Source organism: Phascolarctos cinereus, unplaced genomic scaffold (assembly GCF_003287225.1).
Source record: "Phascolarctos cinereus isolate Bilbo 61053 unplaced genomic scaffold, phaCin_HiC Scaffold_7;HRSCAF=346, whole genome shotgun sequence".
NCBI classification, from domain to species: Eukaryota; Metazoa; Chordata; class Mammalia; order Diprotodontia; family Phascolarctidae; genus Phascolarctos; species Phascolarctos cinereus.
Genome location: NW_027556180.1, coordinates 88,335,719 through 88,358,920, shown reverse-complemented (window position 1 = coordinate 88,358,920; position 23,202 = coordinate 88,335,719). Strand labels below are relative to the sequence as shown.

General features: G+C 37.4%; 1 protein-coding gene across 3 annotated transcripts in view; it reads left to right on the top strand.

The window, feature by feature from the left end:
- GTF2F2 (general transcription factor IIF subunit 2) overlaps window positions 1-23,202 on the top strand; it is a 159,532-nt gene that overhangs the window by 30,998 nt on the left and 105,332 nt on the right. For 2 of the 3 annotated variants that reach the window (XM_020971455.2, XM_020971464.2), the window contains exon 5: window positions 196-234. The exons of the other annotated variant lie outside the window; for it this stretch is intronic. In XM_020971455.2, coding sequence (XP_020827114.1) covers window positions 196-234 — 39 coding nt within the window. The remainder of the gene's footprint in view (window positions 1-195; window positions 235-23,202) is intronic. 3 annotated transcript variants of the gene reach the window in all.

The window sequence follows — 23,202 nt, the reverse complement described above, 5'->3', positions numbered from 1 at the left end:
GTGTTCTGCTAAGGGCTGAAGAAATAGAAGCTTTTAGAAAGATGGCTTTTGAAGTTGTGTACCTATGTAGGTTTTATCCCCTTTTAAGTTAATGCCTTCTTTTTTTTTCAGTAGCCATTGTTTGTCATATTATAGTTTTAAAATAATTTTTGTTGTTCACCACGATCACAAAAGCACATTTTTCTTGTTCTACAGAAGGCCAGCCTGAAGAAAATTCTGAGAGCAGTAATAATGGTAAGTGTTTTGAACATGACTGCTTTACTGCACTTGAAAAATGACTTGTGTTTAGACTAAAATGTCTTCATTCTTTCTACCTTTACCACCTCCTTTATTTAAGTTTCATCTGCCAATTGCTTTAAGGTTCATTTATAGTGTCCACAGCATAGTGCGACATAAAATTGAAGGATGGTTGATTCACACTGATGTAATAGCATAGATAAGTTATTCATAATTTTAAAAAAATCATAAAGGCAAGCTTGCCAGGACAGACAACTTGTTCTCTTCCCTGGACATCCTTTGTTATTTGGAAACATTTTTTTACAGTGGCTTGGTTTTTAGTTTTCTATTTGAAGTGTTTGGTCTTCTGATTTTGAAATCCGCTTCATTTTAAACCTCCAGGCTGTGAAAAACAAGTTATAAGTGAATGAAGGGAAAAAGAGCAGCATTAATCAAGGCATTAGTATTATCAGGAAAGCACAAAGTAATTATAATCTTTATGCTGAAATGTTTTGAGAAATTTCGTCATGGGAAGAAAAGTGAAAGTTTAGAAAATCACTTCTGGAACAGCACTGAGGCATTCAACTGAAACTTGGTTCATTCAGTGCTTGTTGAAAGGGAGTCATTTTATGGTTGGCTCTTTTATGATAGATGATTTGAAATGTGGCAAAGTTTAGGGTTACTTTAAAAAAAATCTGAAAGTAAGGAGTAAAAATCAGCTTAATCAGAATGAATAAACATTAATAAATTCAAGATATATAATGTCTGTGCTTTGAAGGAATAGAGTGCCTTTCAAACTAAATAGCTATTGAGTATTCTAAGAAATATGTGAATGCTAATTTGTAGGGCAATGGAATTCTTAAAATGACATTTGGTACTAAGTAAACTATATTGATTAGGTATGTGTGTGGGTAAAGTAAAATTTAGCCACAAAATCATGTTTTGATTTAGAAAATTGGAAATCTATTGCTGCATAAAATAAATTGGCTCCACCATTGAATTAAATCACACTTAAGAATATGATGAGTAGTAAAAGGTACAGTATTGTGTGTCATTGTACCTCTTAAGTTAATAAAACCTTCTCCCGTATTGGATCATTGAGGGGAAAAAAAATGAAAAATGAACAATTTTAGCTTCCCAAGCAAAATTATAACTTACAATTTCCCACAAAAAATGAGGGCAGATGCAGCTGGTGCATAGCCAGAAGTGACACAAAGCCCTAATAATGAGCCAGAGTGCTTGAGATGACTTGCATGCAAAAATTCGAGCAAAATCTTCTCTCTTTGTTGGAAAGCCTGTGTTATCCCTCGGAGGCCTGCTCTCATTGCGATGCTTTTTGACTTCGCAAAACCAGCAGCGCCGAGACCTTGATGAGCCCTCTGCTCTTCTTCCCCCTTTCTCCTGGACGCTGTCTTCTTTGTACTTTACCCATTTTCCCCTCCTCTGTTAAAAGAGACAACATGCCAAGGTAATGGATGCTGCTTCTGATTCTTGCATTTAAATGTTCAAAATGCAAAGGCAGTGACATCGAGCCCATTCCTCCTCTGCTTTGTAAGCTTTGTAAAATTGTGCATATTGCATTGAATTTACTGCTAATGAGAAATAGCCAGACTAATCCACATTTAACATAGCAAAAGACTGTATTCAGTTTAACAAAAATTTACTAAATGCTTTGTATGTGTAAGGCCTGTGTTCAAGGCTGCTAGGTGGCACCATAGTGCACAGAGTACTGGTCCTGGAATTGGGAAGACCTGAGTTCAAATATGGCCTCAGACATTTACCCTCTGTGTGACCTTGAGTAAGTCACTTAACCTCTATGAATAGGTAGTCCATTAAGGTAAATACATCAGTACATAGAGCTTGTCCACTACAGATAGCCAGCAAGCAGTGTCTAGACTTGTATGTGAGGAGGAGAGAGTTTGCTTGGTTGTGTTTGGGAAATTACACTGTCGCACAAAAAGGCCATCTTGTTAATATTCTTCTAGTGTTTGTATATGTGACTGCTGATCTCTGAACAGCATAGGTCATGTTTCCAATAATGATTCGAGTAAAAGAGGTGGCATAAAAAGATTATCAAGAACATGTTTTACCATAAAAGGAGGCGGACTGGTCATACACAAGAGTGAGGAATAATAGATAGACAATCCACATATCGAACTGGGACTCATGGAATGCTAAAATAGCTAAAGGAAGGTCTCCAGCACATTGGTTAGCTCCATTGAAGAGGATTATGTGACTGTATGGACAAGGATTACATTGACTAAGAAAGTGGAGGTTGTGATCAGCATCATTGGAGATCACTATTGAAAATGTGGTTCTTTTTATGTGAAAAAATTCTTGTTAGAATTAAAAGATTATATCATTTGTTTTGATATCACTTTTGTTTCCAAATATATTCTTCCCCAATTCCTTACCCAGAGAGCCATCCCTTGAAACAAAAGAATAAAAAAGAAAAAGGGAAAAAATCAGTTCTGTGAAACCAAACACATCAGTGAAGTCTGACAGAATATACAGTGGGTGTAATAATAACTAAGACTTTTTTCTTTTGGTTCAGACCTGTGATTTCATTAATTTATTGGGAACATCTGATAAAGAGACTCCCTCTACAAATTCAGATCAGCAGTTATTTTGCGACTTAAAGTCTTACTTGTGCCATTGAGAGGTGTAGTGCCTTGGCTTAACTGTAATCACACAGCCAGTATGTGTCAGGGGCAGGACCTGAACCTCAGGCATCCTGATTGAGAACAGTCCTCTATGCACTAGGCTAGGCTGGCTTTCAGATACGTTTTGTATTCATTAATATAGATTGTATTCATTAAATAGACTGATCTCCTACTTGCTAAGCCTGTTAGTTTCATATTTGAACATGTTTGAAAGTAATGGCTGGCTGTATTTCTTTAAAACTGTATATTGTGATTAAAGTTTATCATTACTTTGCTGTAGTGGGCAAGTTCCAGTTAGTCAGAATTAGTCTAGTTTTAAGTTATAGGTGTGACCTACTTCTAAGAAAACCCCCATATCTAGACTTAATAATAAACGTTGACATTAATATGGCACTTTAAAGTTTGCCAAATTTTATAAAACAAACGAAGAATTATCTGTTTTACAAAAGGCCTCTTTACTTTACAAATGGTGTCATCAAAGTTCCATGAAATAGGGAGTTCTTCGTGTGCATAAAAATTACTCATTTCACAAAATTTGGTTTACATACAGTTTTCCAGGGACACATCTATTACATAAAGTAATAACTACTTCACAGGGTTGTTGTGGGAATCAGATGTGGTAATGTATTTGCAAGCTCTTTGTACACGGTAAAGTGCTATACAGATTTAGAGTATTATTGTCAGGGTCAAGGGATACATGTCTGCTGTATGGTCTCGTTTCTGCTAAGAGTTAAGAAAACTAAGTTCTTTTTTATGGGGAACTGGTTGGGAAAGAATAAATTTTTGTTCATTGAAAAAACTAAATTTAAAAGAAAAAACTAAGTTTTAATACGGTTCTAACATTAACTTTGTAATCTTGGGTAAATTAAATCCCTCTTTAATTGCCACTTGTTTCCCAGTTTCATCTGCAAAAGGAGGCTGTCACCTTGCCCTGTCTGTAGTAAAGCATTTCTAAGGATAGGACTGAATAAGAAATGAAAACTTTTTTTTAATAAACATAATAATTATCAGAGATTATACCGAGAGGCATAAATGTATGTTAAAAATATATGGGAGGGGCAGCTAGGTGGCGCAGTGGATAGAGCACCAGCCCTGAAGTCAGGGGACCTGAGTTCAAATCTGTCCTCAGACCAAACACTTGACACTTACTAGCTGTGTGACCCTGGGCAAGTCACTTAACCCCAATTGCCTTTAAAAAAAAAAGAAAAGAAAAATATATGGGAGCATCCAACAATGTAACATCTATTAAAAAAATAAAGAACTAAATCTAGAGTATGCCTAACTATATAAATCCATTATAGGGAACTGACTAGAAATCTGTTAGATCCATTAGTGAGGATTATGTGACCATGTGGACAAGGATTATATTGGGCAAGAAAGTAGTGGTTGTGATCAGCATCATTGGAGACCACTATTGAGAATGTGGTTCTTTTTATGTGAAACAATTCCTGTTAGAATTAAAAGATTATATCATTTGTTTTCACATCACTTTTGATTCCAAATCTATTCTTCCCCAGAAGCCATCCCTTGAAACAAAAGAATAGAAAAGAAAAAGGGAAAAAATCAGTTCTGCAAAACCAAACACGGTGCTTGGCACCTAATAAATGCTTAATAAATGACTAGGAATCTGTGCAAAATTACTAAGATGATATTAAGTTTTGCTACAGAGCACCAATAATGGGTTACTTAAGGGTATGAGTGCTTTGACTAAGACAAGACATTCATCAAATAGGAAGTGTGATTTTTGAATCAGCCCTAAAACTAAAGTCAGTGAAGACTTAGTGAAAGAAAATATCCTAAAACAATGAATCAAAGACAGCTACAAGGTTTTGAGCATGGATGGCTGTGAAACTGGCTCAGTTAATGAGAATTAGGAAGTGGGGGGGGTAGGAATGAGTTTGGTTTTGGCTATTGTGAGTTTGGGGTGTTAATGTGCCACATCCAGTGGAAACATCTAGCTTGGCTAAATGCAGGTTTGCAACTCAGGGAAGAGGTCCAGACTAGAGATAAAGACTTAGGAATTGCCAGGATGAGTAATAACTCAAAGCCATGAAAATGGATTATATATAGTGAACAAGGAGAGAATGGTGGAGGGAAAAGAGCCTTGAATATATCTTTGGGTAAATCCTCACATTTGGTGGATGGATAGAGTTAAGAGGACCTAGAAGGAATAGTCTGCAAGTAAGGGGGAGGACCACAAAGATAGAGAGGGTTACAAGTACCAAGAGGAAAGAGTAGGCAGATAGACCATAATAGTTAGAGTTTTAAATTTCATCTCTTCCAGCCTCCTCATTTTATATGCAAGGAAACAGGCCCAAAGATGTTAAATGTGCCCAAGGTCATAGATAGTAGACCTGGGATTTCCATCCTGTGCAGCACAGGGATCTAGGAGGATGACAACTGAACAAATCTACTTGGATTGAGATATAAGGATGAATGTTAAAGAGAACAGTTTCAAAAACTGGTGGTGTGGCAAGCAGCCCACACTGCAAAGATTTGAGGACTGAATGGATAGGGAGGAAAAGGATGTTATGCTACTGAATGTTTTAGTGTCTTAACAGTAAGGAATCACATATACTTTGAAGATAATTTTTCTTGGGTCTTTCTTTACACATCAAAAGGTGTTCCAAAAGACTGAGTACAGTTTTAAGCTATTAAAGCTTAACATTAATACTTAAGCTATTAAAGTTAAGCATACCCTGCTTTTAATTTTGTTCACATCTTTTGTTATATATTCCTTCCTGAAAGATCATATACTTCACTGAGACCTCCACTGAGGTCTGGGATTATGTTTGATTCATATTTGTATATTACTCAGTTCATACAGCGCAGGTTCTTACACATATTGGACACTTGATAAACATTCATTGAATAGATTCCGAATAGCTCATTTTCTGTATCAGAGAAGTTGAGTTCTCCTGGGCCTGTTTCACAGTAAAGATATTCATAGACCCAAATTCTTGTTGTAGAAGCTTTTGTGTATTTAGAATAAATCATGAACTGTTATCTGATTTACTGCCCTTCCTCCCCCACCTTCTACACACTCTTCCCCAAGCTGCCATCAGTTATGTTGATGACTTTTCAGGCGTTTCGTTTTTCCCATTGTTTTGTGTGTGAAATTAGTGATTCAAAAATTGGATTGTCTATAGTGCTCCAGTTATATGCAGTGAAACTGACAGATTTTTTTCAGCTTGCTGAATGTATATGAGTTAGATTTGTTAACAACCATAAATGCTTAATGTCTTATTTCTAGGGAGGGCACTGAAAATTTACCTATTGGGTAAATATGCCGCAGGAAATGGGACATCATAAAATGTTATTTTCTGATGCTTTTTGTACCATTCACATGATTGGGCAGGGGTGGTGTGTGTGTGTGTGTGTGTGTGTAGGGGAGTTTGGTTACCTTCTGAGACATCATCAAGTAGGCTTTTATTTAGGCACCAATTAAATTTCTTCTACATATCTCAACACTTTTTCTAAAAAGATTTAGAAAAAAGCAAAACGTTTTGTGGAAAGTGAATGTCAGTGGAATCAATGAAGCAGTACTTAATTTATTTGAATTGCCTTCCTCAGAATTTTTTAATCTTAAATGAAATAAAGGTCCCAATAAATGACATTTTTCCAACTAATAAAGTGCTGTGTGCACAGAGAATTACATTTTTCTTACCATTGTCCTACTGGGTAAATAGTATTCTAATACAAAGCTTCTGTGCCTTTGAAGTAGTTATTTCAGGAAACAAAGACAGTCTTATTTTCTCAGCACAAAATCTGTATACTTGAAAGACCCAAGGACAGAAGTTAGAGAAACATCCTATGGGTAATAGCTGAAGTAACTACCAAGGGTGCTAAGTGACATTAGTAGTTAGGGGGAGGGAAGTGAATCTAGTCAGTTTAATTGAGTAGTAGAATAGAAAGTCAGACAGGGATAGTAATAGGTTAGATTGGGAGGGTGGCAGAGCTATTTGGGCAGGAGACTGGGAGAGATGGGAAGCAATGATTGAGGCAGAGACCAGTTTGAGAAGAGAGGGAAACCAGTGCAGATAGGAAGAGACATAAGAAGAAATTAAGTGTATATAAACTAGTCTGTGGTACATTACAGAATTGACAAAAGTTTATAAATTGATTGGCCCCAGAAGATAAAGATTCTTGATCTTTTACTGTACCGTAGATACTTTTTGTTAGCTTTTTAGATGTAATCTATTCTGTTTATATTATCTTTAGCTACATGTTCCCCTGCCTCTTCATTTTACAGGTTTGTTTATTTGATGACCTTAGATATCTACTAGCATTCCATAAAACTGGAAAGCATGTTTTGATTCCATATAATCTTATCTTTTGCTTTTAGTACCTTTGTTTCTCCCTAACTTCTTCAATCTCCAGCTGCCATATCATCCTCATCTGAGTTTAGCCCCTTGAGGCTCCCTTAGAATAAGTTTTAATGCTAGTAGAATATGTTTGAGGACCTTATCTTATTTACCATTGAATTCTTTTTATGTTTTGTAGGAGATATTAATGAAACTATTCAAAAAGTTCTGTTATCTGTAGACTTTAACTTTACATTGCCAATGATAGTTTCGATGTAGGGGCTCTGGTTCATGTTGGTTGCTTTAATTCTAGAACTTTATTACCTCAAAATGTAGGCCCTTAATTCTTTGTGTACATCTTTAGATATGCTAGGGCCTATAAGTGTATATCTGGAAGAACTTAGTAGGAATTTGTAAGTGAAGTTATACATTAACTTGTTAGAGATTTCTTATTTGTCCTTGTGTATAACTTTGTAAAACAGATCAAATAAAACTGGACTTCTTCCTTTGTGGATCTCTTTTACCCTACTGGCCAGAGGGAATGAGTTTGATAGAATAAAACTTAGAAATTGCTGACCTATAACTGACTAAATAGCAGATTTAGTACAATTTCTCAGAGTGGTCAGATTTGTACAACAAAGAATGATATTTAATTTATTGTGTTGCTACTTAAAGCCTCAGGGAAATTCTGAATTCTAGATTGAAAGTGCATATTAAGTAGGTCAAAAGACATTTGATGAAGTTCTTTTCCTTTGGTAGAAAGTAACAAGATATTATCCCATTTGTTACTGTCTTTCAGCTCTTTCACTCTTGGGAATGTTGTTGATGGTGGCGTCTTGAAAATTCAGGCCATTTGCCTTTGGAGGGAGACAGGAGTGGGGAGAGGAGACTAAGCAGATTTCCAAACAAGTTTTTTAGTCCCTCCTTATAAATTGCTGCAGACATGCCAGTGGATCCTGAGGCTTAGATCAGGCAGCCAAGGGGTAGTAAATGCCTCGCGTGTGTTGGCCCAACAGTATTCTTCTCTTTTTAAAATTTTTATAATTATTAATTTATTTTTGGCTTTCAACAGTCACTTCCACATGCTTTTTTCATACACTTCCTCCCCAAGATGGTGTGCAGTCTGACATAGTTCCTACATAAACATTCCTATTAAATATTTTCACGTTAGTCATGATGTAAGGAACAATTAGAACCAATAGGAGGAACCACAAGAAAGAAGAAACAAAACAAAACCTCATCACTATTCTTAATGGCTCTTGGGGCAGCACTGATTTTCCCCCATTGACATTCATCTTGACAAGTATCTAGCACTGCTTAGAACCTCCTCTGTAGTGCAGAGGGATATCTTTAGGAGATCCCTAAAGTGTTAGTCTTTAGCATGCCATCTCCACTTACAGTGAAGTCACTGGTCATTTAGTGCAGTGCAAAGAACACTGGGCCTGCATGCAAGTCCAGCACTCAACTGTGTGACTAACCTTAGATTCTTTTTCTTGAAACAGAGAAAATGATACTTCTGTTACCTCAAAGGATTGTGAAAATGCTTTGTTTACATTAAATTACTATGGACATGGCAGTTGTTATTATTCCTCATCATCCTTTATAAGGAATTTTGAGCTCCAAATTACTTTTCCCTCTTACCCTCTTGATCTAGAACTACCATTTGAACATAACTTATGTAGGTGTATTGAACAAGCTGATTAAAATAAAATGCCACAGTAAAATGTCAATAATTAATAGGCTTCATCCAGGCTGGCAGTATTTGTGTCTTCTGTTAGGCTCTACCTAGCTGAAAAGGCTTCAAGTATGATAATTGGTAATGTGGCCAGTTGTCTCTTGTCAGAGGACTAACCTAGCCAAATATGTAGAGGCTTGTTATTACTGTTTTGGCCACCTGAGAAGGATTTTTTGGCCTTGTAAACCCACTAAACTATATGAAATAGGGTTATTGTCTCTTGTAACAGGATACTAGATTTAGAGGTGAAAGAGACCTTAGGGGTCATGTAATCTAATGCCCTTATTTTACAGATGAAGAAATGAGGGCCCAAAGGCATTAAGTGTTAGCCTTGTCCTCTTTGTGTCTCAGTATACGTGCATAAAATAAAGAATCATTTTATATAGAAATCACGGATTCTTAACTTGGGGTCTGTGAATTTTTAAAATAATATTTAGATAGCTGCATAGTTAGTTTCCTTTGTAACTTATGCATATAAAAACATTCTAACAAAGGGTCCATAGGCTTCACCAGACTGCCAAAGGAGTCCGTGACACAAAAGTTTTAAATACCAGTAATAGATTAATTCTAAGGTCTCTTTCAGCTCTAAATCTATGCTCAGGTTCCTACCCCCAGTTTTCCCTGGTCTTAATTAGCCATTAGTTATAAATTAACATGGTCTTATTTTCAGAAAAATATCTCCTATATAGCTCATATTTTTGATGTATCATTAGGGAGCATTTTGAGGATGACCAGTTTAATATTCATTGTTTTTGCTTAGTTACAGTAATTCCAATATTCTTAAGGGTTAGGATGATAGGTGAGTGGTAATATAATTGGGATGTTAGTTTATCTGGGTATTCATCAAATATTTATTTTGATAGAGGTGGTTGAACCAACATGTGTTCACTCTGAAGTTCTTCATGACCTATGACTTCATTTTGGCATTATTGGTGTCGAGGCATACAAATCCTCTGTGGTTAACAGATTGGCAGGTGTTGGCAGGGATCCAGACCCCTCTCATCATTCAGTCTTCCCTCTCTCTCTCTCTCCCTCTCTGTTGCTTTGCAAGTTTGGGAAGTTTGACACCTGATTACAAGTCTGGTGAGTGAAGCCCTTCAGCACAGAAGGAAGCCAGCAGGCGCCATTCACTCTGAGCTCTCTTTTATTGAGAAAGAATGATTTCCCTCAGTGCCATAGTATGTTGTTCTTGGGAGGTGGTCAGTTTCCAGCCTGTGGCGCACCTCTCTCCCTCTGTCTTGTTCTTCCCTCTCCCTCCCCATTTCTGGGGGAACCACTCTTTACAGCAGGTTGATTTTCTAGGATGTGGTCATTATTTTCTCTGGAGTTGAACTGCAAATGTAAAATCCATTTATGACCTCCATTTGCCTTTTAAAAAGATTGAATCACCTAGCATTTAGCCCTCTCCATATGAAATAAGTAGTATTGTACTAAATAAGGCAGTATAGAAATGCCCAGAGTGCTATTCCTCCTAATAGATACTTAGTATTCTGAATCACATAATTAAATAGAAATTTTAGGCTCGTGATACGCAAAGCATCTGATTAACGGGTTATGGTAGGCTTTCCAAACAATTTCAACTCGTCGCCTTTGACTGCTGTCAAGTAGTAAAAAGATAACCCACTGGGGCTTACTACAGAATTGTAGATTTTGACTGGGGAGAGAACATTGCTGTGTAGGCCCAGCAGTGTAAGAGTGTGACTGCTGCATCTTGTCTTTGGGTACTTCTTTGATGAGTGAGGTAATCACAGCCACTGTGTGAATTAATTTATTGTTATTGAGTCATTTCAGTCACGTCCGACTGTCTGTGACCCCATTGGGGTTTTCTTGGCAAGATACTGGAGTGGTTTGCCATTTCCTTCTCCAGCTCATTTTGCAGATGAGGAAACTGAGGCAAACAGGGTGAAGTGACTTGCCCAGGGTCACACATCTAATACATGTCTGAAGTCAGATTTGAACTCGGGAAGATGAGTCTTCCTGACTCCAGGCCTGGCACTCTATCCACTGTGCCACCTAGCTGCCGGTATGAATCACTAAGTTAGTGAATCACTAACAATCACTAATTTTTATCGTGGCTGGAAACAGCTGTTTAAAACGTAATAATTTGTTGCCTAGTATCAGTAGAGAAGAGAGTTACTCTCAACTATTGTTGCTTAGTCCTACAGGGAAGGAATTGGGTGTGTTTGTTGATGGTTACTAGGTAAAGGTTGGAGGGGAAGGCTTTTCAGTAATAAAGGAAATAGCAAGTGCAGAGGGAGTAGCTTTATTGTACAATTGTAGGTATCTGGAAGGGAAATCAGACTACTAGGAATGATAGATTGAGGAGGATTGGAAGTAATAGATTTATTTGTTTTTTGGTTTTGGGGGGGGCTAGGCAGTGGGGTTAAGTGACTTGCCCAGGGTCACACAGCTATTAAGTGTTATGTGTCTGAGGCCGATTTGAACTCAGGGTCCTCCTGAATCCAGGGCCAGTGCTCTATCCACTGCACTACCTAGCTGCCCCTGGAAGTAGTAGATTTAAGGAGAACAACAGGCTAATGAGCATATAAGGTACTTAGTATGAAGAGCTTAGGGATCAGTTGATATTGACGTCAAACATGTGCTTAGAAGGACAGCAAGCCCTGGTCATAAAATGTTCCTACTCATTTCACAGGTGAGAGAGCAAGCCCAAGGAGGCTCAACACTTTGGGCAAAGTTAAGTGGCAGAACTGGAGCCAGAATGCTGGCCTCTTGCTCCTGCTCTTTGTACTGCTAAGGCTTTAGGACAGAATGGGCAGCAAGTTAATGGGGGAAAGAAAAACATTCTGTTAAATCTCTGTTACAGACAAGACCTCAAGGGTAGAAAAACGAAAAACCAACTCAGCCTGCCCTCAAGGAGACAGGGAGACATATGCCAATAGCTGTAGTGCAGCTTCGGATTTGATAGTTGCATCAGAGAATTTAAACAGAGTGAGCAAGAAGGGATCACTTCCTGCTAAGGAGAATGGGGAAGGCTTCCTTGAGGAGATGGTACCTAACTGAAAAGAGTTTCCATAGATGTGCTTGTGGGGGGAAGGGAGGGAGGGGAAAATGTTTTCCTTTCTAGTATGAGAGGCTGTGAAGTACAAAACAGAATGAGATAGTTTTTGTTGAGGGTGGCTTTTTAGTATAAGGGATAGAGTGCAGGACTTAGAATCAGGAAGGCCTGAGTTCAAATCCAGCCTCAGACACTTAGCAACTGTGTGACCTAGCCAAGACATGTAACTTCTCTCAGCCTTTGTTTCCTCATCTGTAAAATCAGAATAATAATAGAACCTTCCTCTCAGGATTGTTTTGAGGATCAAATGAGATAATATATGTAAAACATTTGCAGACCGTACAGTGCCATATAGATGTTCAGTATCATCATCATCTTCATTGAGTTAGGAGAGGCATATTGTAGAGTGCTGGCCTCAGAACCAGAAGGTGTATGTTCTAGTCCTGCTTCTGACACGTCCTGGCTGTGAGAGCCTGAGCAAGACCCTGAACTTCTCTGTGGGGTAAGCAGCTCTCAGAGAGGTGCTGACTTTCATTGGTGGAGGAAGTTTGTTCATCAAGAAGTTCCTTATACCAGTGAAATCGCAGTTCTCATCCCTATCCCTACACTATTATTAAGTTTAATGTGGGAAAATTAGAGCGCAAAGACAAATCTTGTGATTGCATGTTCGGTGCAGAGGCCAAGCCTAAAAGTCAGCTTTCCTTGGTTTATTTGTGGCCTCGGTGTTAGCTCTGAGTGTAGTGAAGTCCTGATGGAGTAGAGCCAAAAGGGAATAGAAGAGGTTGTATTGTATTATCCACCTCATCTTCGTATTGTAAATGAGCTCCACCTGGGCTCTTGCTCTAGTTCTGCGTGTACCAGAACGTGAGGGAAATTTGCCAGTGTCATAGAAGAGGTCCTCCTAGTTCCCCTCTTTGCTTTCTTGCCTGTTAGACATGCTTCAGCTCTCCTGCTTCGTTAGCGTAGCAGGCTTATGGTCATCTGGCACCAAGGCAATAACCAACTATTGCTGCAGCTACCCCTGTATCAGTGTATCATTGTTACACTTTTGCAAAGTCAGGAGATTAGAAGAACAGTACAAGAGAGAAAGTGCACCATCCTCACAGCGGATCTGTCCGGGGTTTCCTCCCACCGTGTTGTATCTCAATTTCGTTGTAATAACTGGCTTAGAACATATTTTCATTACATTTTTCTTCTGTGGTTGACTAAGGTAAAAGTTATACTTATATTCCCTAGTATGTGGTTATTGTTGTTTTTCCTCATCATGAACATAATCTGGAAATTTAGGCTACCCCCTTCTTGGCAGATAGTCTCTTTTGATTTTTTGTTGTATTTCTGTAGTGCAGTACTCTGTGGAATATTCAGCTTCTGCAGCAGAATGGTAGTTGGATGGTGTATGACTAAATACTACTGAGCAAATCGGATATTGTATGTTAGTAAGGGCAAAGCCAAGCCCCTTATTTGTTTAAAAAAAATTGTCTTAACTTCCCTTAAAAATACAAATGCCAGTCTACAACTAGGAATCACCTCCCGGGAAGCCTTTGTCTACGTGCCTTAGTTGCTGGTGCCTAAGTGAAAATAACAGGACTAATTTGGGGGGTTTTAAACTTTATTTTTATTTCATTTATTATTTATTTTATTTTGTTGTTATTATTTATTGTTAATTAACAAGCATTTGTTTTCTCTCTTTCCCCCTCCTCCTTCCTATCCGCACTTGTAAAGAAAAAAAGAAAGACAAAGTCCTTGTAACAAATATGCATCATCAAGCAAAATGATTTTCCCTGTTCCAAAGTGTATGTTTCGTTCTGCATTGGTTCCATTGCCTCTCTGTCAAGAGATGGGGGAGCGTAAGCCATGACATCGCAGTATGTGTTTACACTGATCAGAGACCTGAAGTCTTTCAGAGTTGTTCGTTTTTACAAAGTTGTCATTATTGCAAGAGTTTTTTTCCTGACTTCACTTGGTAACAGTTCATGCTGATCTTTCCAGGGTGCTCAGAACCCACCCCTGTTGTCATCTCTTAAAGGACAGTAGTATTCGTTACCTTTATGTCTCTTAATTTGTTCAGCCCTTCCCCAACTGAGAGCAACCACTTAGTTTCCAGTTCTTTTCCACTAGAAAAAGGCCTACTATCTTTTTCTTCTTCCTTTATTATCATTGGAGTATAGGCCAAGCAGAGATATTGCTTGATAATTTTGGGAGTATAGTCCCAAACTGCTTTCTAAAATGGCTAGCCCAATTTAGCTCTATCAGCAGTGTGTTAATGTGCCTGTTTTCTATATTCCCTCCAACATTTGTCACTTTCCCTTTTTGTTAACTTTACCAGTGTTATGGGTGTGAGTTGAAATCTCAGAGTTACTTTAATTTACAATTGTCCAATTATTAGTGATTTGATGCATTTAAAAAAATATAGCTGTTGATAGTTTAGATTATAGCCTGAATCAGATTCAAATATAATTGGGAAATGTTTTTAAATATAAATAAAAATAAACACAGCTAGGCTCAATTTGAGGTTTTCTAAGTCAGTATGTGGCCAGTGGGTATTTCTGTTTGGCTTTGACAACACTGGCTTGGATAACTTTTTTTGAGAACTGTCTGTTCATATCCTTTCTCTATATATCTCAAAAATGAGACTTTTATCAGAGAAATTTGCTGCAAAGATTTTTTCCCCAATTAATTGGCTCCCTTATCTTAACTACATTGATTTTGTTCATGCAAAAACTTGTAAATTTTATGTAATCAAAAATTGTCCCATTTTTACCTTTTGTGATCCTCTCTGTCCTTTGTTTCGTCATGAAAGCTTGCCCTATCTGGCAGTTTGAAAGGGAATTTCTTCCTTTGTTAGAATATGACCTTTTATATGTAGGTCATGTATCCATTTGGAGCTAAATTAGCTATATGGTATGAGCTGTTGGCCTAAACCTAATTTCTGCCATATTGCTGCCCAGTTTCCCGAAAAGTTTTTGTTAAATAGTGAGTCCATACCTCTGTAATTAGAGTCTTAGGGTCTTAGGACGTATCAATGCTAGGTTCCTAGATTTATTTGCTCCTATATGTTGTATACTTAATTTGTTTCACTAATTAACCTCTATTTTTTAACCAGTATCACATTGTTCTTGATGGTGATTGATTTGTAGGATAGATTGAGATCTGATACTATTGGTTTGGCTATCTTTCTGTACAGTCCTGAACTGGACAAAAGACCTTACACAAGATATACTTATCTTGTGATTTTTATTTTAATCATTCTTTCTGGTACCCAGTATGACGTTTCACATCATCATTTTAACCAGAAGTCTCTTGAGCATTTTCCTTTTCCTAGAAATCTCTAAAGCACTATCTAGAAATGCCAGGGAAAGCTTATATGTAATTTTTGAATTAAAAAAATATTTATAGACGTATCTTTTCATTAGTGTTGGGAAGAACTCCCTCTGGCATTACAGAATGACACACCTGCTGTGCAGTTTATGGCCTGAGAGTATTCCATGTGGGATGGGTAAGGTGAGAATTTGAGTATCTTTCCAATGGTCACACAGCCAGAATGCTTTCTACTTTTCACCATGTACACATTTATATATGCACATACAAAATTACTTAGAACAAAGTAGTTTGCTTCCTATTTGGCTAGAGTATGGTTAGAATTCTTGGAAGTGGGTATAAGTATTTTGGGGTTTTTTTTCACTTTTGAAAAAGTGAGAGCAAGAAGAATGAAAAGAAATGGTAAATAAATGATGAGTCGAGGAATGTGAAAATAGAGGTACCACAGATAACATTGAGAAGAAAGCCCACCTATAGTGTGTTTACCAGATTCGGAAAGAATGCCTCAGAACTGTTAGCTCTTTCTTAGACACTGTGTCTCTCACTGTCCCCACAGATAACAGCACCTTTTGGTGGCTTCCCTGTCACACTGTTGACTCGTGGAGCTACATTCCACTAGGAGCCACAACTCCACACATGCCCTTGTTCAGCTACACCTTTCCCATCTTGTATTGGCAAGACTCATTTTGGGAACCTTGCATTTATATCACTGTTAAATTTGACATGGTTTGATTTGACTGTTTAGACATTTTTGGATCTAGGCTGTGTCATACAGCCTGGTAGTTGTCCCTCCTAACTTGATGTTATTTGCAGATTTGGTGAACATGTCATCTATGCCTTCATTCAAGCCAGTTATTAGACAGGGAGTGTGTAATAGTAGGTGGAACCTGGACTTGGAGTAAGGAATACTTTAGCACAAATCCTGCCCCAGATACTTACTAGCTGTGTGACTCTGTAGAAATCACAGATATCTGTGAGCCTCAATTTCCTCATCTATAAAATGGTGATAATAATGGTAGCTGTCTCACAGAGTTATGATGATCAGGTGAAGTCACTTAACCTCTGTTTGCCTGATTCTTCAACTGTGAAATGGGGATAATAACAGTGACCTATCTTGCAGGCTTTTTGTGAGGATCAAATAAGATAATATTTGTAAAGTGCTTAGCACAGTGCCTGGCACATTGTGGGCAATATATAAATGTTAGCTATTATTGCTATTATCTACTAATATTCTTGATAAAAATGTTAATACCAGAGGCCCAGGGAACATATCACTAAACAGGAAGTCATGGATACAACTCTCTGTCTGGTCATGCAGTTAGTTCTGATTGCATCAGACTTGACTGTCACTGAGCATCTATCTTTCCATGTTAAAGCAGCCATAATATAAGAGACAGGCTACTCCTTTGTTTTACTGAAATCAATGTGTACTCTGTTAATAGCTTTTGAGAGAACTTCCTATCTTATTACCCTATCAAAAAAAATATATTAGGTTAGACCTTTAAAAAAATGCTATTGATAGCTTTTGTTTTTATATCATCTACTTATCCCAGTGTATTGCATTCCTTTTCCTCTTCCAGAGAGACATTCTTATAATAAAGAATTTAAAAAGAGGAGGGAAAAAGTTGAGGAAAGCTAATTAAAATATATTGAGAAGGTCTGACATGATATCCAGTGTTCCATAACAGTATTCCCCCCCAAGACGTGTGAGGTGGTACCTTCCCATAGCTTGTCTTTGAGGCCAGACTTGGTTATAATAATTTCAAAATTCAGTTCCAGTTGTTCTTACTGTTCTTTTCATTTATATTGTTGTTGTTTTGTGTTTATTGTTTTCCTGATTCTGCTTCCTTCACTTTGAATCAGTTCATGGGTATTCCCACGCTTCTCTGTTTTCATCATTCATTAACCTCTGTGATTTGGGGCAGGTCATTTGAACTCAAGGAGGGAATTTGACTAGATGTCATTCAGGTGTAGAGCAGTCATCCTAAAATCCTGTCATTTTATAACCAAGTAATATCCCATTACATTTATGAATCACAGTTCATTTAGAAATTTCCCAATCAAAAGGCATCTATTTTTGTTTCCAGTTCTTGGCTGCTGTAAATATTTTGGCATGTGTGGGGTCGTTGTTTTTGGTCATTTACCTCCTTAGGCTATATACCTAACAGAGGAATCTCTAGGTCAAATAGTATGGACATTTTAGTTACTCTCTTCACATAAATCCAAATTGATTTCCAGAATGGTTGGACCAATTAACAGCTCCACCAAAAATTCATTAGTGTTCTTGGGCAAGGTTAAGCCATGATAACTTCTCATAATCACTGCTTCGCCTTTGAAGTGTTCACAAACCATCCCCTTATTAATTTGCTCTAGACTTTTATCAAGAATAGAAATTAAAGACTTTATTATATAGGATGCAGACTGCATCCTCTTACCTTTTAAAAAATTGTTACTTTTTTTGTAGTGGCAAAGAATCAGAAACAGGGTACTGACTAATCAAGGAGTGACTAAACAGGTTATGATATAGATGTGATGGAATACTGTTGTGCTGTAAAAATGAATTTCCAGAGGCACTTAGTAAGACTTGTATGAACTGAAGAGGAATGAAGTGAACCAGGAGATCAGTTTATAGAGAGAAAACAATATTGTAAAGTCAAACAACTTTGAAAGACATAAGAACTCTGGCCAGCCAACTCTTCCAGAGGACCAGTGCTATCCACTTCCTGGTAGAGGGGTGAAAGAGAGTACAGAATGGGATATTTTTTTTTTGACATGGCAAATGCAAAAATTTGTTTTGTTTGATTATTCATGTTTGTAACAGGTTTTGTTTTTCTTTATCAAGGAAGGGGGAAGGGTATGTATGAGAGAGATGGCTAATTTTTTCTTATTGATAAAATTTAATTTTAAAAAGCTAAAAAATTGTTACATTTGTCCTTTTCAGACTTGAGGTACCTGTCCCACTGGCTAGGATTGTTCAGAAATTAGTGACAGTGGTTCAGTAGTCACACTTGTAAGTTCTTTAAAATTCTAGGTATAGTTCATCTGGGCCTGGAGACCTGAAATCACTGAGTGAAGCTAGATGACGCTTGCCTTCGTCCTCACTTTCCATTCCCTTTTAACCATTTTTGCTCTACCCTTCCTAATCCAAAGATTCTTTTTTTTTTAATTTTCCTTTCTTTTTTTTAATTTATTTTTAGTTTTCAACATTCACTTCCACAAGATTTTGAGTTACAAATTTTCTCCCCATCTTATCCTTCCCCCATCCCAAGATGGCATGCATTCTGTATACTGCTTCACCTAATCTGCCCTCCCTTCCATCTCACCCTCCTTCTCTTATCCCCTTCCCCTTCTATTTTCCTGTAGGGCAGGATAGATTTCAAAGATCCTTCTTTTAGGAGAGAAAACTGTATGTTATAGCTTTCAGAAGGTGGCTATAATTAACTGGTTGATTATTCACTTTACTAAAGTGAAAAGTTCAGAAGTCAGGAGCTGATACATTAGCATCTCTTGCCTTAAGAGGATCACAAAGCAACATTCATTACTGCCACTATTATAGAATGTAGTCTAGTATACCAGTGCTGACTCTTTCATTTTCCTTTTAAGAGATTTCAGTTGTCACTTGCTACCTGTGTGAGAGAGTAATTTCAAGGGGGTAGAAATTGAATCTGATTTTGGAGATGGATCCAGCTGTGAGGATGACTGTATTCATGATCTTTCCCACTTTTATGATGGGAAGTAGTTAACTCAGAAAGGTTTGTCAGTGTTGGTGGGAGGTGACCAGGCAGTGTTTGACAGCAACAGCATGTGGATCATACTCATTTTGCTATCCCTGTGGTTCTTAAAGTCACTGTTGCTAAAGATGGCTCAGGCTTACTAGGAAGAGTGGTTCCCAGCATAAAGATTTAGAAGTGGGAGACTTACTTAAACTTATTTTTGTTACTCAGTATCATTGTATAGCTATTAGATTTTTATAAAATCTTATTTCGACTTGAATAAACTTCTAGAAAAACCACTAATTGTCTCCAGTTGAGATTGAGAAGTGAATATGAATCAGTAGTAGCTAGAATCAGTGAATTGTGTATTCATTTTGAGGTGATGCCAAAATTTTGGAACCAGCAAATGTATCTTATAGTCAACATGCCCTCTCTTTGAATGTCTCATCTTGTTGTTCGTTGTTGTTTGTTCATCATTCTCAAAGAAGAACAGTGACATCAGGGGGACGATGTCTTGACTTGCAAGTGAATTGGATTTAAGAGAAACAGAGCTGTGTAAAAGCTTCATCAGCTTCACTCTCTCCTCCAGAGTCATCAGAGTCCAGTAGCAAGACATACATAGGTTAGGATGACTGGTGATGGCCCCAGCTGCAGTGGGAGACCTTGGCCCTTTTAAGCTGAGGTCTTTTCCCAGGTCTCAGTTTGTCTGAGGCAACACCCTTTCAGTGATTAAAGGCTGGGTAAGAATTGAGGCAAAAGATGGCCTAGTTTCCCTTCACAAAAAGGATCAATCCGGGAGGGGAAGACCCTCAGAGTTTCTGGCCAGAACAGAAACAATTGCTATTTACACTCACTCTGAGCCACCAGTTCCTACTGAGGAAGAAGAAAAAGTGTTCTTTCTCCTTTCTTCTCTCAGAGGTAGTAGGCAGAACATCTAAAGCAATTCATACCTACAAGTTGACCTCACAGTGTGACTTCATTGTCTTCTTACAAGTTATCCTCAGTATCATAGAATGTTAGGTCTAGAAACAACTGTAGAGATCTAACAAGTATTTATTAAGGTCTTACTATGTGCTATGCTCTGGGGATGCAAATATAAGGAAATGAAACCATTCCTACCTGCAAAAGCATACATTTTAACAGATCATCTGTTATCAGTACTAGCTCAGGTTAGTATAGCGTGTTTAAGTTTTCCTCCCCAGTACTCTGGGAGGGAGGCATGGTAAGGATTATCTACCCCATTTTACTGTTGATGAGGAAACCATAGCTCAGAGAGCTTAAGTGTCTTACCTGTGGTCACATGAACTAATATATCTTGTGGCTGGGATTTGCACTCAAATTAATTGTTCTTTCTACGGTACCATAGGTGGGTTGTCTTACCCTCTTATTTTATGGATAAGGAAATGACTTGCCCAAAGTCACCAAAGCTCATAAGGGTTAGAGGTGGACCTCAAAATCAGCTCTTCTGAGTATGAGTCTAGTATTCCTTCTGGTAAACCACCCTTGTAAGAGCCTACTGTGTTTTTTTTAAATAGGTAGCTTATGCCTGATTTTAAAGCACATTTGGGGAAAGAGATTGGAGGAAAGAAATTGCATATATCTGCTAAGCAATCTATATTAATATTGCTCATTCTTGCATTCAAGAATTGCAAATTCTTGAAATTTAGTGGTTAAAATTATACAACTTTTTAAAATCACTTTTCTTGGCTTCTGTATTTATTCCTTCTAAGTCTCTGATTCATAGCCTTTTCCCCAGTGTATCTTCCATTAATTTTATTCAGATAATTGCACTACTACTGCTGCTGCTGCTGACATCTTAGTTTTAAATGTTTGTCATTTTAGAATTTATTTTGCTGTTCAATACTTTCATGGAGAATTGAGTAATTAGTGCATATTGTTTCATTCAGTTATTCTTCAGTAAATAGAATCGCTGCTGGACTAGAACTAATGAAGACCTTTATTCTATACCACTGTGGTCACTGCTTCTGTGACTGGGCAGATCTGTTAACCTTGCAGAGTTTGAGTTTCCCCATCTGTAAATGAATTCGCTAATAGTTTCACTACCTACCTGCCACAGGATTGTTATGAAGAAAGCATTTTGTAACCTTAAAGTAGGGATTATTTGTTATTGGTTTTAGTAGTGATATTCTGCTCAGAACATTATACTGTATCTTACTTGTTAAAGTTATTTTTAGCTTTTTTATTGCTTTGGTTACTGTAAAATATTACTTGAGTATAATGATATTTAATAAAACACAAAAAAGTCTGGCTGTTCTTAGATCTAATTATGCATGTAGTAGGCATAAACTGTTAAGAAACCCTTCCTTTCAAAGTGCTCTTTATTCTTAGCCTTTCTGTACAGTACTGTGAAACCTGCATGGAAAATCATATTTGAGGATTAGTTGTTGGAAAAGCCACTTCCCTGCCCAACCACAGATATTTGTTTTGTAGGCGTTACTGTATTTTTCAAGCAGGTTATATGCTAGAAATTGCTGTTTAGTCAATCTTCATACTTTTGAGCAAATGAGTCTTTTTATACTTCTTTCACAGTTCTCTTCCATTATTAAGTAACACTATTATAATCTCTTAGGAGTCCTGTAAGTAAACAGTTGTTTTGTGTCTTGTGATATCACTTTTTAATGTGATATTTTTCTTATGTTCTACTTTGTAAACTTTTTAATAATTTCCTAATTAAAAATTCATCTATAATTTTCATATCATTCTGTATTTCTTCATTCAGAATGTGTAGATATGTCTACCTTTATGTCTCCCATGTAATGCCAAGCAGGGTGCTAGGTAATTGGTAAGTGCTTAATAAATATTTGATGGAAAAAATTAATGGGACCTGAGTGCCTTAGATTGCCTTTAACTTGCTCTGTCAAACCTGTGGGGCTGTGTGATACTTTGTAGCTGACCCTAGAAGCAAAGAGATTTCTGGTTTCTAAGGTAACATGCAAGATACCAAGGTAATTATTTTACTGTATGAAGGATAGTCAACATTTCTCAACTAATAGTTTTAAAGACCTTTTGTTTCCAATAGCATTTGTTTCTTTTGTGTCCAGATGATTTAATGATTTAGAGATAGTTTGCCTGCCTTAAAAAAAAAATTAGCAGTGGCTGTAGTTTATGTTGTTAAAGCTGTGTGTTATTGAAATATTATCAGTCAACCCCTACGTGATGTGATTAGTTAGCTGGCAAAAGTTAGGCAGGGGACTGTGTAGGAAAACCTGGACATGAGAGGAGCTGTGTTCTTTTAACACTGGTTTTGCCTAATGGGGAGATGGGAAGGGAATTTGTGCCAGACAAGGTGCTAAGCACTTCATAAATATTACCTCATTTGATCCTCGCAACAACCCTGCAATAAAGTAGGTATTGTTATTATTCCCATTTTGTAGTAGAGAAAAAATAAGGCAAACAAAAGTTAAGTGGCACATAAGCGTCTAAGGATTTGAACTCATGTCTTCCTGACTTCAGCCTCAGGGCTCTATCCACTGCACCACGTAACAGTCTGTCATGATGCTGCTGCTATCATATGGATTTGAACAAAACTTGCTTCCTGTGTTAACCACAAGTTATTATTAACTTGTGGGAAGTGGGTTAATAATAATCCTTGCCATTTACCTATCTCATGAGGGCATTTTAGGGGTTAATTAGCTGTCTATAAAAAATATTGAACACCTTTAGGTCATCATTGATTCTCAGTCTTTGTTGAGAACCCTCATGCGCATGTTCTCCAACCAATATTCCTCCCCCTCCTCCCCCAACCTCCTTCAGTTAAAAAAATAAAGTTATTAGGTATTTGTTTATCATCATTGCTCTTCTTATTATTTAAAGAATGAAAATGAATGTTGTTTTGAAACATGCTTCTTAGATAATTAGAGAAATCTTGCAGTTTGACAAAACCAAGGTTGAGAATCCCTATATTATCAGTTCATAGTAATGACTCCTTTCCCTCCAACAGGGTTTACTTATAGCCACTAATTTGCTAAATGTACATGAACTTGTTAGACATGCTAATTATTTTCTTCTACATGCCCATTATCAACTGACTTTTACAAATACAATTCTGTTTAATACTGTAATTGTATATCTTTGCTTACAGTCATTGGAGAACCTCATCCCACTGGCCCTCTTGATCTGAGATTTTCCTGGGTCCAATTTTCTGTATGACATGAGCTATTTTATTGGGAATGAGACAAGATGGGAAGAAAAGGTCCAGGCAGCCTAGGTCCAAAAT